The 15,237-nt window shown below is 43.1% G+C and overlaps 1 protein-coding gene across 11 annotated transcripts in view; it reads left to right on the top strand.

Moving 5' to 3' along the window:
- Nucleotides 1-15,237, top strand: part of ELAVL2 (ELAV like RNA binding protein 2) — a 425,680-nt gene that overhangs the window by 389,461 nt on the left and 20,982 nt on the right. For all 11 annotated transcript variants that reach the window (XM_073543696.1, XM_073543693.1, XM_073543695.1 and 8 more), the window contains one exon: nt 957-1,182. In XM_073543696.1, the coding sequence (XP_073399797.1) occupies nt 957-1,182 (226 nt within the window). The remainder of the gene's footprint in view (nt 1-956; nt 1,183-15,237) is intronic.

Raw genomic sequence — 15,237 nt, 5'->3', positions numbered from 1 at the left:
CTTACCTCATATGGGACAAACCTGGTGACAGCTTCCCTTTAAAGCACATTTATGATGCTATGCAATAAGACTACAAGAATTCTCTTGCATGGCATTTGAGCTTGTGCAATTCAACTGTAACTTTATTAAAATAGGCATTCCGATTATCGGCATGGAATGTGGCATTGTGTGGCTTAGGCCTCTTTCACACTTCAGTCTTTTGACGTCAGTTGAAATCCGCCAGTGTGAAAAAACGGATCCGTTTCCGCTTTGTAAAAACAAATGCACCAGATCAGTTTTGTGGACGGAATCCGCCAGTGTGTGAAATTTAAAGGAACCGAACTCAAGAGAGAGAGAGAAAATACTTTTTTTGGGTCTGTTCCAGAACGGAATTTAGGGTTAAATTGCTTGCATGGTAAAATCTTTTGGGCATGCTCAGTTTAAAAAAGTGGTTCCGCCGCTTAAAAAAACGTTCCTTTGTCCGTCCACTTCAGACGGCGGACGCTAAAATTCAATCGGATCCGTCAAAAAACGGATGCAATGGACGACCATCCGTCACAATCCGCCGCTAATGTAAGTCTATGGGGAAAAAAACGGATTCCGCAAAAAAAGGCAGATCCGTTTTTTTCTAAAATCGGCTGATTTCAACTGATGTCAAACAACTTAAGTGTGAAAGAGGCCTTATTGTGGAAGCAGGCCAACTCTCCTAAGTTTTATAATACTGGCTGAGACTAGCAATCATTCTGTTCTATAATGGACACAAATGGAGGTAGACTCTATAATGGAGTCCATTTTATTTCTGATCTAGTGGCTATAATTTTACTAGAATAAAATGGAGCATCATGATCCTTTTTTTCTAGTAAAAAGAACATGATGGTTCCTCCTAAATGATGCTCCTGATGTATAAACCTAGACTTTTTGCAGGTGAAATGATCTGTTGCAGCTTTATTTGTTTTTAATTTTCTATTTTTTAATAGGTGTTTCCAGGGGGGTTGGATTCATTCGGTTTGACAAAAGGATTGAAGCGGAAGAAGCCATTAAAGGCCTAAATGGACAAAAACCACCTGGAGCAACAGAACCCATAACTGTTAAATTTGCCAACAACCCAAGCCAAAAAGTAAACCACACTATTCTGTCCCAGTTATACCAGTCTCCAAACCGGAGGTACCCAGGACCGCTTGCACAACAAGCTCAAAGATTTAGGTTTGTTTATTTACTTTTCTTGATAATACTTACCATAAGTGCTTTGTATTACTATTTTCATTTTGCTTTAAATGGTATCTCTAGCAAGGTTTTTGCCACCTAATCTAAGAGCAGCATAATGTAAACACAGAAGTCCTGATTCTTATGATGTGTCTAATGATGAAATATGTGTATACTGGACTACTTGCTGTAGTTTGAATAAAATCATTGTCAGCGGGAGATTCACTAGAGGACTAGTGAACCTTTAGCCATGTAGTCCTCCATATTCATGAGTTTTATATAACCCCACCCCCCACAGATTGCTGCCTATTCATAGAATATATAGAAAGCTGATAATCTGTGGTGTGGGTGGGGTTAAACAAATTTCAGCTTTCAGAGAACTGGTAGATCTGCAGCAGACCAGTAAGTGATACGTCGCTGGAATCGGGATCTCTGTCCCTACATCATGCTACTCTCAATTGGGATAACAAAAACCTGGTGACAGATTGCTTTTAATAAAATATTGGGTACCATTTTTCTTTTATTTCTTGGAGGGGGAGGGGTTGTCCTCTTAATAGTAGTGTATTACTGAATTATTAAATTTTGTTTGGTTGTAATTGTAAATTCTATGGCAACCGCACTTGACATGAAAGTACATATAATTAAAGGGATTGTCTCCTTTCAGAAAATCCTGATTCTTGGGTGCAGTTTTAGTAAGAAAAAAAAACATCCATACTCTTCCTTCGGTGTCCTCTGCTTCTGCTCCTGGTATTTGATATTGGCTGCAGCAGTGCCAACAGGGAATTCAGCAGCTCTGCTTAGGCTAGATTCATACTAGCCTTTCACTGACCTGCGTCGGTCTGCCCACGGCCGCCGCTAACCTCCGCCCCCTGCCGCGCCTCCTGTCAGCTCCGCCTATGGGCGCATGACGCTGCATGCGACCTGCGTACCCTATCTTTAGCATTAAGCAACTTGTGCGCTGCAGCCAGTATCCGATACCTGGAGTAGGGGGTTATTACTGTGCCGATAAGGTCAAGTCTACATACATCTGCCAATTGTGTATGCTATCAGCTGTGAGGTCATCCACACTACCTCCAAATGTGGAAGTGAGTGGCACTAGGGTAGAGTAATTCAGAACATTTTGGAAATTTTTTCGGTTTTACTGTTTTTTCCTGTTTAAAAATAAAAAAAAAAACACCTTAAGTTGACAACTGTGGTGGTGTCACGTATACCAATTTATTCATAAATATCTAATTGGGGTCACTGAGGAGCTGCACAATGCAGGGCTCTAAGAATGGTAATTCAGGATTGTTTAATGTGTATACAAGCTTTTACTGAAACATGTCAGAAATTGACTGGTCTTATTACAAGAAAGTTCTTAACTATAATTAGCATCATACATTAATTGTAATTGACGGCACAAGCCATATGAAGACTTGTGTTTGCCAAACAAATTAAATTTTTCTAGCATTTTGGGAACATGTTTTTTTTTTTGTTTTTTTTTATTGGAGACTCTGAAGGGGGTAGAGCAGACGTTCTGCAGTTTTTTAGAGTTTTGTTTTGAGTTTCATTTTTTCAGTTCATATACAGTCTACACTTGCTGATGTGGGCTGGGCTTCTGAGCGGATATCAGGAAGGGGTTTGGTAAAATTTGCTATGACATTACTTTTAAACTTTGTTGCAGGATTTACATATGTATACCTCAGGCTGGTTTCCCAAGTTCTGATATTCTGGTATCTGAGATGTCCGTGTGTGTTAGGCTATGTGCACACGCTGCGGATTCACCTGCGGGTTTTTCCGCGTGGAACCGCAGGTAAAGTGACCTGCGGTTTGACCTGCGGTTTCACACCTCTACTATGTTAAAGGTGTGAAACCGCAGCGGAATCCGCAGTAACAATTGAAATGCTGCGGTTTATAAACCGCAGCAAAACCGTGCGGAGAAAAACGCAGCGTGAGCACAGCGGTTTTTAAAACCCATAGGGTAACATGGTACTGTACCATGTCTGCGGAACTGCTGCAGTTCCGCAGGGCCAAAAACTCTGCGGAACCGCAGCAGAATCCGCAGCGTGTGCACATAGTCTAATACTTGTGTGGCAACCATGTGCTGCATCAGTACCACACGTACCAGCGCCTGGGAAGCAGCGGTACCATTAGCGCTGTTCTGCAACGCCAGGTGCTGAAGACAGCTTGCATCATTCTTCCCTGCTCGCACTGAGATCAGTGCTAGTAGTGGAGATTGTTGAGTCATATTCAACTGATAACAGCTAGGACTAATACTCCCATCAGCCTACATATGCTGCTGCTAATAAGTGGCAGCAGATGGAAGTATTCATCCACTGCCTGCGCTATAAATAAATATATTTAAAAAAGCGTGGGTTTCTTTGTATTTTTGATAATCAGCCAGACAAAACTGACAGCTGCAGGCTGCAACGCACAGCTGTCATCTTCAAAGTCTGAGGCAAAGAGGGGTCCCCACACTTAATTAATTTAAAAAAAAAAATGGTGTGGAGTCCCACCCATTTTAGACAACAAGCCTTACTGAAGCTGATAAAAAAAAAAAAAAAAATGGTGTGGAGTCCCACCCATTTTAGACAACAAGCCTTACAGTTTTGCCTAGCTGGTTATCAGAAATACAGGTGAACCCATCCTGTCTTTCATTTTATAGTGCACTGTTAATAGTGGCAGCAGGTATAGGCTGATGTGAGTAATGGTCCCTTCAACGTTTGAAACGTGAATGGGTCTGTGTGCGCAAGTGTCTCCGGTACGTGTGAAAACTGTCACCACACGTACCAGGTACACTTATCTCTGAAAGACGCATTAGATGGAAAGACTGCGATTTATGCCACTGGAGAACCTATACAGTGACATACAACAAACAAGTTGTTTTTTTAAATATACCTTTTTGGTGGCCAGGATAAGCCCTCAGCACAAACATCAAATGTATGAATTGGCCTCCAATTGATAAATTTGGGTTTTGTGCTGAGTGTTTGTCCAGCAGGTATTCTTAAACATCAGTCTAAACAGGAGTTGTACCCTTGCCATATGCAGTAGGAGCCCACTGTTGCGCACACACCCAAATTCATACTGTGTACTGGGACTGGACCAAGCTCATACCCCAGCACTAACCCCGCAGATGCTACTGTCAATTGTGACAGCAGTGAGTGAGTTTGACAAAGATCACTCGCTCTTTCAGTATATCCACAACCTTGCAGTGCGATCGCAAGTTCAAGTGTTTGCGATGACAACAAGGAGACCTAACAATGCCCTTTATATATGATAAAACATTTTCACATAACCCAAAATCTGTTTTAATATACATCTTTAAATGTAAATGAGCAAAAAAATAAACTCTTGACATCTCAAGCTCAAAAAAAGAAAAAGTATAATAGAAACACGTCACCACTTCTGTATTAATCACCCACTCCTGGTTTTGGCTTACAAATACTGAGGTAAAATATTGAACAAGTACTGATAGTGTGAACGTGGGCTAAAATGCTTAAAAACTACTCAAGAATTATTTCGGTTCATCTTTTTCACAAAACCTTAAATAAAAAATTGTATGTGTCCCAAAAGTGGTACTAAAAAAAAGCTAAAGCTAAGGAAAACAACAATCTGTCTTTACAGCTCTGAACTCTGAAAATATGATGCTCACAATGACAACCAGAAAAAGATTGTGTAAAAGTAGTAGTACTTGTATAAATTGAATATTGTAGTAATCATATGAAACGCCAGAATTAAGATGACGTGTCAATTATACTGCATGGTAAACTACATAAAGAAAATGAAGTCCTTTCAGAGCTTTTTATTCTTTATTCATGCCTCCTACCAAAAAACTAAATTATATGTACCCAAAAATGGCACCTGTGAAAACTACAACTTATCCCAAAAAAATCAAACCCTCACACAACTTTGTCCAAACAAAAATAAGAGTATCAGTATATGATGACCAAAATTTTTGGGGGGTATATCCTGGAATAATAACCAAAATCTGGGATGGATTCAGAGCACTGTAAAGTGACCAATGCTGTGCTTGCACAATCATAATCTGTGCGCACAAGCTGCAGCTCTCCTCTCACTGCAGTAATGACATTCATAAAGTAATGACATTGAAGTGTCAGTAGAGGACAGCTGCAGCAGTGATCAGGGGAGCAGCATGTAAGCTGTGGTTTGAGGTACTTTTAAGACGCCCCTGATTTATGAAGATTTTTGTTTATCAAGGGCATCTGACTGTGGCGTGAGGAAGCCAAACCTCCCAACACCTCAATTTCCCTGGTTCCGACTCCAACTCAGACTCCACAACTCCCACTCCACAGCACTGCCTCACTACTGATCATGTACAGAAAGTGCAGCACTGCCTCACTACTGAGCGTGCACAGAAAGTGCAGCACTGCCTCACTACTGAGCGTGCACGGAAAGTGCAGCACGGCCTCACCTACTGAGCATGCACACAGTGCTGCATGGTCTCACTACTGAGCATGTACAGAAAGTGCAGCACGGCCTCACTACTGAGCATGTACAGAAAGTGCCGCACTGCCTCACTACTGATCACGTACAGAAAGTGCCGCACTGCCTCACTACTGAGCACGTACAGAAAGTGCAGCACAGCCTCACTACTGAGCATGTACAGAAAGTGCAGCACTGCCTCACTACTGAGCATGCGCAGAAAGTGCAGCACGGCCTCACTACTGAGCATGCGCAGAAAGTGCAGCACGGCCTCACTACTGAGCATGCGCAGAAAGTGCAGCACGGCCTCACTACTGAGCATGCGCAGAAAGTGCAGCACGGCCTCACTACTGAGCATGTGCAGAAAGTGCAGCACTGCCTCACTACTGAGCATGTACAGAAAGTGCCGCACTGCCTCACTACTGAGCATGTACAGAAAGTGCAGCACTGCCTCACTACTGAGCATGTACAGAAAGTGCCGCACTGCCTCACTACTGAGCATGTACAGAAAGTGCCGCACTGCCTCACTACTGAGCATGTACAGAAAGTGCAGCACGGCCTCACTACTGAGCATGTACAGAAAGTGCAGCACGGCCTCACTACTGAGCATGTACAGAAAGTGCAGCACGGCCTCACTACTGAGCATGTACAGAAAGTGCAGCACGGCCTCACTACTGAGCATGTACAGAAAGTGCAGCACGGCCTCACTACTGAGCATGTACAGAAAGTGCAGCACGGCCTCACTACTGAGCATGTACAGAAAGTGCAGCACGGCCTCACTACTGAGCATGTACAGAAAGTGCAGCACGGCCTCACTACTGAGCATGTACAGAAAGTGCAGCACGGCCTCACTACTGAGCATGTACAGAAAGTGCAGCACGGCCTCACTACTGAGCATGTACAGAAAGTGCAGCACGGCCTCACTACTGAGCATGTACAGAAAGTGCAGCACGGCCTCACTACTGAGCATGTACAGAAAGTGCAGCACGGCCTCACTACTGAGCATGTACAGAAAGTGCAGCACGGCCTCACTACTGAGCATGTACAGAAAGTGCAGCACGGCCTCACTACTGAGCATGTACAGAAAGTGCAGCACGGCCTCACTACTGAGCATGTACAGAAAGTGCAGCACGGCCTCACTACTGAGCATGTACAGAAAGTGCAGCACGGCCTCACTACTGAGCATGTACAGAAAGTGCAGCACGGCCTCACTACTGAGCATGTACAGAAAGTGCAGCACGGCCTCACTACTGAGCATGTACAGAAAGTGCAGCACGGCCTCACTACTGAGCATGTACAGAAAGTGCAGCATGGCCTCACTACTGAGCATGTACAGAAAGTGCAGCACTGCCCCACTACTGAGCATGTACAGAAAGTGCAGCACGGCCTCACTACTGAGCATGTACAGAAAGCGCAGCACGGCCTCACTACTGAGCATGTACAGAAAGCGCAGTACGGCCTCACTACTGAGCATGTACAGAAAGTGCAGTACGGCCTCACTACTGAGCATGTACAGAAAGTGCAGCACGGCCTCACTACTGAGCATGTACAGAAAGTGCAGCATAGATTCATCTCCGCTAAAAGTGGAGATCCTTACATCAGGAACAGATTTTTATAGGTCATTTTAGAACTTTCCCAAATTCTTATGAAAACATATACAGCACATCCTGCATTGTACTACTGTACCTAATTTATTATATATTGTCAGTCCATTTTAGACGGACTCCGACTCCTCCAAAATGGACAGATTCCACAGCCCTTTTCGCAACACCCCCTCATCAAGACTTGCATAAACAATGTTGGTCTTGATGTATATTCTACAGCCATTGCTGTAGCCCAAAACAAACTTATTATCTGACTTAACCTATTCTCACCCTGCACAGTAATAATAATTTGAGGTTCTGCATTATTACAGAGTGAAGTCGATGGTGTAGTAGTGTTGGCAGCTTCATATAGCAAGCCAGGATGGTTTGGAATGCTTAATTCCCCATAGGGCTATGTTGACACGTTGCCTTTTTGCTGCATTTTTTTTCTGCAAGCAAAACCCTGCAGTAAACAAGCTTCTAATAAAAAGTATTTTTGGGGTTGTGTGTTTAGCTGCAATTTTATTGTCTCTTGTGCATGTTGCTAGTTTAGTGCCTCAAAAGAACACGATGCAACTTCCTTTGGTTTTTGCAGCAAAAACTAATACCTGTGTATTTGCACCTAGTCTAAGTCCCCATGATAAGGAAAGCGGCATTTTGGACGCACTTATTTGCCGGTACATGTGGATTCACCGCATGTAATGATCTTCGTAAACACGCCGGTGAGTTTACGCAGCGGTACATAGAAGCCCAGTGGGCATAGGATTTCTATAAATACTGTACTACAAACTGTTTGCAATGTAGAAATGTGCTGTGTCCAAAACACTGCTATTCCTGATTGTGGCCATGCTGCTTTAAAAAAAAAAAAAAACACAGCAGTTTTCCATTTCAGTCATGAAAGAAAAGCATGTTCATAAGATTTCTACAATCTCATAGCTTTTGCTGGTACTGTAAAACACCACTTAAATTTGCATAAAAAAGCAGCAAAAACATGTGAACCTAGCCTTAAACCCCATAGATGCCACATTGAATGCAGACTACAGTATCTAAATGGTTAAGGAACTTCAGCCCAACAAAAGCCCCCCAATGTCTGCCATGTACAGAAGCCTCTTAGGTTTTTCAATGGAATGCAATTATACAGCAGTAGTATTTCAGTGTGTCATAATGGCTACAAACGGATGGCATGTTTCAGTCCTGTAATTTATAAAAATTTTATACATTTTTTATTTATAAAAAATCATATTTTAAAGAAATGTAATTTTTCAGCTAATTCATATACATTTTTTCAGAAACAAAAAAAATCGGTCTTTATTTAACACATGTTTATTTTCCCTAACTTTTTGTGAGTGGGGGTGGGTTTACCACTTTCCCAAAACTCTAAAACGTGATCAAAAAGTGCACACTACAATGCTCAATGAGAACTGCAATAAACAAGCTCTCTAACAGCTGAGGACTTATTTTATTAAGCAAAAAAAAATAAAATTAACCAGTCATTTTCTTAGGAGGCAATGTCTTGAATTTTTTATCATGGCGTTCACTGTGTAGTGTAATTGGCATGCAGTTGACATTGGTATTATACAGGTGAACAGAGTTTTGATGATTTAAGTAGTTATTTTTAATACGTTTGCACAAGGGAGAGAATGTACAAATAGAGGTAGGTAAACATGCAATTATCTACTATATAATCGTCTAATTCTGTCTGTATTGGAAAACCCGCGGGGCTGATTGGTTGCGGCCGGCTGAGCACAACCAATCGGTGCATTTGAACAATGCACGCCTCCGTTGGGAGATTTGCGGCGCGGAGAGAGAGATTCTAGAATACCCAATACGTTAGAATCAGGCCACCATCTAGTATATAATATACACAGTAACATAGTTATTAAGGTTGAAGGGAGACTTTAAGTCCATCTAGTTCAACCCATATCCTATCCTAAACTGCCCTAACATGTTGATCCAGAAGAAGGTGAAAAAAACCCCATGTGGCAAACAGTAAGCTTCACATTGGGGAAAAAAATTCCTTCCCGACTCCACATACAGCAATCAGACTAACTCCCTGGATCAACGCAATATCAAGGAAGCTATTGTATGCAACCTGTAATATCCTACTTTTCAAGAAAGGCATCGAGTCCCCACTTAAATTTTAGTAGGGAATCACTCATTACAACATCATACGGCAGAGTGTTCCATAGTCTCACTGCTCTTACAGGAAAGAATCCGCGTCTGTGATTATGCTTAAGGCCGCTTTCACACTTCCGTTTTTGACAATCAGTCAAAATCCGCCAGGTTTTGAAAAAAACGGATCCGCAATTTTTTTTTTTGCAGATCCGTTTTTTTCCCCCATTGAGTTGCATTACTGGCGGATCTTGACTGATGGTCATCCGTTGGATCCGTTTCTGTGAGGATCCGCCAAATTTTTTTCATCCGCCGGCATGCCTGGACGGACCATGCAACGTTATTTTTGTGGTTGGATCCGCATTTTCCAGTGCGCATGCCCGGAGAAAGGAAGTCAGGGAGAAAATTAACCCTGAAATCCTTTCTGGCGGAGGAAACAAAAATCCCTCTCTCTCTCTCTCTCCCCCTCTCTCTCTCTCTCCCCCCCCCTCTCTCTCGCTCCCCCCTCTCTCTCGCTCGCTCTCTCTCTTCCCCCCCCCCCCCCCCAGCGGTTCCTTTAAATTTCCTCATTCTGCGGATCCGTCTAAAAACGGATCCTGTGCCATCCGTTCACATGTTAGGAACGGATCTGCAATGTAATAAGATCACCCCTAAGCCTTTGATTCTCCAAACTAAACCCCAAGTGTAATAACCTGTCTTGGTATTGCTGACCCCCCAGTTCACTAATAACCTTGGTCGCTCTTCTCTGCACCCGCTCCAGTTCAGCTTTGTCTTATAAATTATAATCTATTTTTCTGAGTGGTCTTTGGGCTTTTCTCTTAAACAATCGGAAGTTTTTACATCTATTTTGGGGTACACGCTACTTTTTCTTTCCATGTTTCAAATAGTTTTTTGCTTTCGGAAAAGGTAAAACGAAAAAGACTATATAAATTTAACCATTCTCTAACCGTACTGACGTAAAAAAAAATAACACTTAATGATGAAGAAACCAAGTTAAATGTAAAAAAAAGTTAAACATTGTTACAATAAATAGTTTCGATACAGTGTGTACAACTAGACCACATGATTACTCATACAGCTGTATGGAGTGAAAAATACACTGTGGCTTTTGGAATGAAACAGTGAAAAAAAAAAATGAATAAGTTTACTACATTGTAATAAACAATACAAATATTTATAATCACAGAATAGTGTAGTGAAAAGGTAGACATAAAAGTGAACCTAATACTCATTATTGATTTAATTTAAAAAAAAAAAACTACGGTACTTTTAGCGAGACCGCTATGTGTGAAGGGGCCTTTGCTGTAAAAGAAGTCCTAATTAGGCAGTAGAGAATAGATAGATGCAGAGAGCATCACCAGTGCCTCCCCCTGATAAACATTAATTTGAGGGCAATGCTAGAAGCTGTTGGGGCACAGCTGGTGTCAATCACCAGATAAAGGTAGAGTGCTGGCGCTGCTCTCTTTTCTCCCGCAGAGTCTGTGTTGATCCAGGACATAGAAGGCAGTGGTGCAAGAAACATTAACTTGCCCCTTGTGGCATCCTGTTCCAGGAGGGGAGATACAGTACAAACCAAAAGTTTAAACACACCTCCTCATTCAAAGAGTTTTCTTTATTTTCATGACCATGAAAATTGTAGATTCACTCTGAAGGCATCAAAACTATGAATTAACACATGTGGAATTATATAATTAACAAAAAAGTGTGAAACAACTGAATATGTCTTATATTCTAGGTTCTTCAAAGTAGCCACCTTTTGTTTGATTACTGCTTTGCACACTCTTGGCATTCTCTTGATGAGCTTCAAGAGGTAGTCACCGGAAATGGTTTTCACTTCACAGGTGTGCCCTGTCAGGTTTAATAAGTGGGATTTCTTGCCTTATAAATGGGGTTGGGACCATCAGTTGTGTTGTGCAGAAGTCTGGTGGATACACAGCTGATAGTCCTACTGAATAGACTGTTAGCTGCTTTTTTCTTGCCATAATACAAATTCTAAGTAAAGAAAAATGAGTGGCCATCATTACTTTGAGAAATGAAGGTCAGTCAGTCTGAAAAATTGGGAAAACTTTGAAAGTGTCCCCAAGTGCAGTGGCAAAAACCATCAAGCGCTACAAAGAAACTGGCTCACATGAGGACCGCCCCAGGAAAGGAAGACCAAGAGTCACCTCTGCTGCGGAGGATAAGTTCATCCGAGTCACCAGCCTCAGAAATCTTAGGTTAACAGCAGCTCAGATTAGAGACCAGGTCAATGCCACAAAGAGTTCTAGCAGCAGACACATCTCTACTACAACTGTTAAGAGGAGACTTTGTGCAGCAGGCCTTCATAGTAAAATGGCTAATATAATAATAAATTTTATTTCTATAGCGCCAACATATTCCGCAGCACTTTACATTAGAGGGGACTTGTACAGACGATAGACATTACAGCATAACAATCACACAGATCATAACAGATACCAAAAGGAATGAGGGCCCTGCTCGCAAACTTACAATCTGAGGAAAAAAGGTAGACAAGAAAGGTGGGTGGTAACAAATGCCCTGATTGTTTGGACCAGCCATAATGTTAAGTGTGTAATAGTACAGACACAGACGGCTAACAGATGCATAAAGCATGTGGGAACATGATGCGGGGAACCTGGTTATGGTAAAACTTTTGACTGTGCCACACAGGGATAGTTAGGATAATGTGTTGAGGCGGTAGGCCAGTCTGAATAAATGCGTTTTCAGGGCACACTTAAAATTGTAGGGATTGGGGACTAATCGTATTGACCTGGGAAGTACATTCCAAAGAATTGGCGCAGCACGTTTATAGTCTTACATTACAGATGGGAGTGGCAGGTTCTGATTGAGGATGCTAACCTCAGGTCATCAGCAGAACGGAGGGCACGGGTAGGATGGTAGACTGAAACGAGGGAGGAGATGTAGGGTGGTGTGCCATGGAGAGCTTTGTGGGTGAGGGTAATAAGTTTGTTCTGGATTCTGGAGTGGATGGGTAGCCAGTGTAATTATTTGCACAAGGTAGAGGCATCGGTGTAATGATTGGCGAGGAATATGATCCTGGCTGCAGCATTCAGGACAGATTGAGGGGGGAAAGTTTGGTAAGAGGGAGACCGATTAGAAGAGTTAAAATAGTCCAGACGAGAATGAATAAGAGAAACAGTAAAAGTTTTTGCTGATTCAAAAGTAAGAAAAGGTCTAATTCTAGAAATGTTTTTGAGGTGCAGATAAGAGTGAGTCAGTGATCGGATGTGGGGGGCAAAGAAGAGCTCGGAGTCAAGTATGACCCCAAGACAGCGGCCTTGTTGCTGGGGAGTAATGGTGGAACCATACACGGAAATGGCAATGTCAGATATAGGTACATTAGTAGCGGGAGGAAACACAAGTAGTTCAGTCTTTGACAGGTTCAGTTTCAGATATACTGAGGACATGTTAGACACAGCGTTTAGACAATCGCCAGTGTTTTCTAAAAAGGCAGGCGTGATGTCAGGAGAAGTGTATAATTGGGTGTCGTCAGCATAAAGATGGTACTGGAAACCAAATCTACTAATTGTTTGACCAATAGGGGCAGTGTACAAAGAGAAGAGGAGGGGGCCTAGGACAGATCCTTGAGGAACCACAACAGTAAGGGGAAGATGAGAGGAGGAGGAACCAGCAAAAGATACAGTAAAGGAGCGGTCAGAGAGATAGGAAACCCAGGAGAGAACGGTGTCCTTGATGCCAGTGGAGCGGAGCATAGTGAGGAGGAGCTGATGATCCACAATGTCGAATGCTGCATAGAGATCCAAGAGAATTAGCTTGGAGTAGCGACCATTAGATTTAGCTGTTAGTAGATCATTAGAGACTTTAGTGAGGGCAGTTTCAGTAGAGTGTAAAGAGCCGAAACCGGATTGAAGAGGGTCGAGAAGAGAGTTATCAGAGAGATAGCAGATCAGACGGGAGTGGACCAGGCGTTCCAGGAGTTTAGAGGTGAGGGGAAGATTAGACACAGGTCTATAGTTAGCGGCACAGTTTTGGTCGAGGGATGGTTTTTTAAGTAGTGGATGTATGATGGCATGCTTAAATGGGGAGGGAAAGATCCCAGAAGAGAGAGAGGTTAAATATTTTAGTTAGGTGAGTGGTGAAAGCAGGGGAAAGGGACTGGAGGAGATGTGACGGAAACGGGTCACTGGTGCAAGTGGTTGGGCGAGAAGATGCAAGGAGCCTGCTTACTACTTTTGTGACTGGTTCAAAATCAGAGAGTGAGCTAGATGCAGTGGGGGAAGGAGGACAATGCATGGTATGTGGTGATTGGGAGATGATTTCCTGTTGGATCTGGTCAATTTTTTCTTTGAAGTAATTGGCCAGATCGTCAGCTCGAAGCTCCGTGGTTGGGGCCTGCACTCTTGGGTTGAGTAGAGAATGAAGTGTCAAAGAGACGTTTAGGGTTATTGGAGAGTGAGGTGATGAGGGTGTTGAAATAGGTTTGTTTTGAGAGGTGAAGGGCAGTGTTGTATGTTCTAAGCATAAACTTACAGTGGATGAAATCTTCGTGTAGATAGGATTTTCTCCACAGACGTTCAGCGCACCTGGAGTACCGCTGCAGGAAACATGTTTGCAGGGTGTGCCAGGGTTGTCGCCATCTGTGTTGTGGTGTTCTGTGTATAGGAGGTGCAAATTCATCCAGGTCACTTTGAAGTGTTTCATTGAAATCCTTCAGTGCAGAATCAGGACATGAGGGAGGAGATAGGGGCCAATGAAGACTGCAAGTTCTTCATAAGTTTCTGGGTGTTAATGGCCTGTAAGTTTCTATATAAGTATGGACAGTGGGGGTGACCTGAGTGGCTTGACAGTTCTTGATAGAGAATGAAAGGAGGTTGTGGTCAGAGAGCGGGAGAGGGGAGTTTGCGAAAACATCCACTGCACAAAGCCAAGAGAAGACCAAGTCGAGGGAGTTTCCGTCTTCATGTGTTGGAGAATTAGTAAGCTGCGAAAGGCCAAATGAGGAGGTTAGTTAGAGATAAAAGGTGAGTAGCAGATGGGGAGAGGGGAAGAGCAATGGGGATGTTGAAATCGCCCATGAGGGTAGGGATGTCACAGGAGAGAAAATGTGGAAGCCAAGTGGCAAAATGATCCAGAAACTGATAGGAGGGGCCGGGAGGACGATATACCACCGCCACTCGCATGGAGAAGGGGGTGTAGAGTCTGATGGCATGGACCTCAAAAGATGTGAGGGTACTTGAGGGATTACCTGAAAGGTACATTTTGGTGATAGGAGCAGACCAATGCCTCCACCTGCTCTATTGTCTGATCTTGGGGTATGAGAAAAGTGTAGTCCACCATATGAAAGAGCAGCAGCGGTGGTGTCTGACTGCTGGTTTCAGTAAGAGCCAGAAGGTTAAGAGAATTTGAAAGGAATAAGTCATGAATGAAGGCGAGTTTATTACTCACTGAGCGAGAATTCCAAAGGACACAATTAAGATAGATAGAAGGCATGCAGGGAATTTTAATGAGATTTGAGGGATTTCTGAGTGTAGCAGTTGGGGGGATTGACTTGCTATAACATGAGGCCGGGGTTGGGAGAGATGTCCCCTGCGACTAGGAGAAGGAGGATAGAAAGAGTGAGCTAGGAAACCTGCTAAGGACAGGCAACAAGCAGAAGACTTGTTTGGGCTAAAGAACACAAGGAATGGACTTTAGACCAGTGGAAATCTGTACTTTGATCTGATGAGTCCAAATTTGAGATCTTTGGTTCCAACCACCATGTCTTTGTGCGACGCAGAAAAGGTGAGCGGATGGACTCTACATGCCTGGTTCCCACCGTGAAGCATGGAGGAGGAGGTGAGATGGTGTGGGGGTGCTTTGCTGGTGACACAAGGATTTATTAAAAATTGAAGGCATACTGAACCAGCATGGCTACCACAGCATCTTGCAGCGGCATGCTATTCCATCCGGCCTGCGT

Source organism: Dendrobates tinctorius, unplaced genomic scaffold, assembly GCF_039654945.1.
Source record: "Dendrobates tinctorius isolate UK_male_01 unplaced genomic scaffold, ASM3965494v1 ptg000134l, whole genome shotgun sequence".
In the NCBI taxonomy this organism is placed as follows: Eukaryota; Metazoa; Chordata; class Amphibia; order Anura; family Dendrobatidae; genus Dendrobates; species Dendrobates tinctorius.
This window is presented reverse-complemented; position numbering and strand designations above follow the sequence as displayed.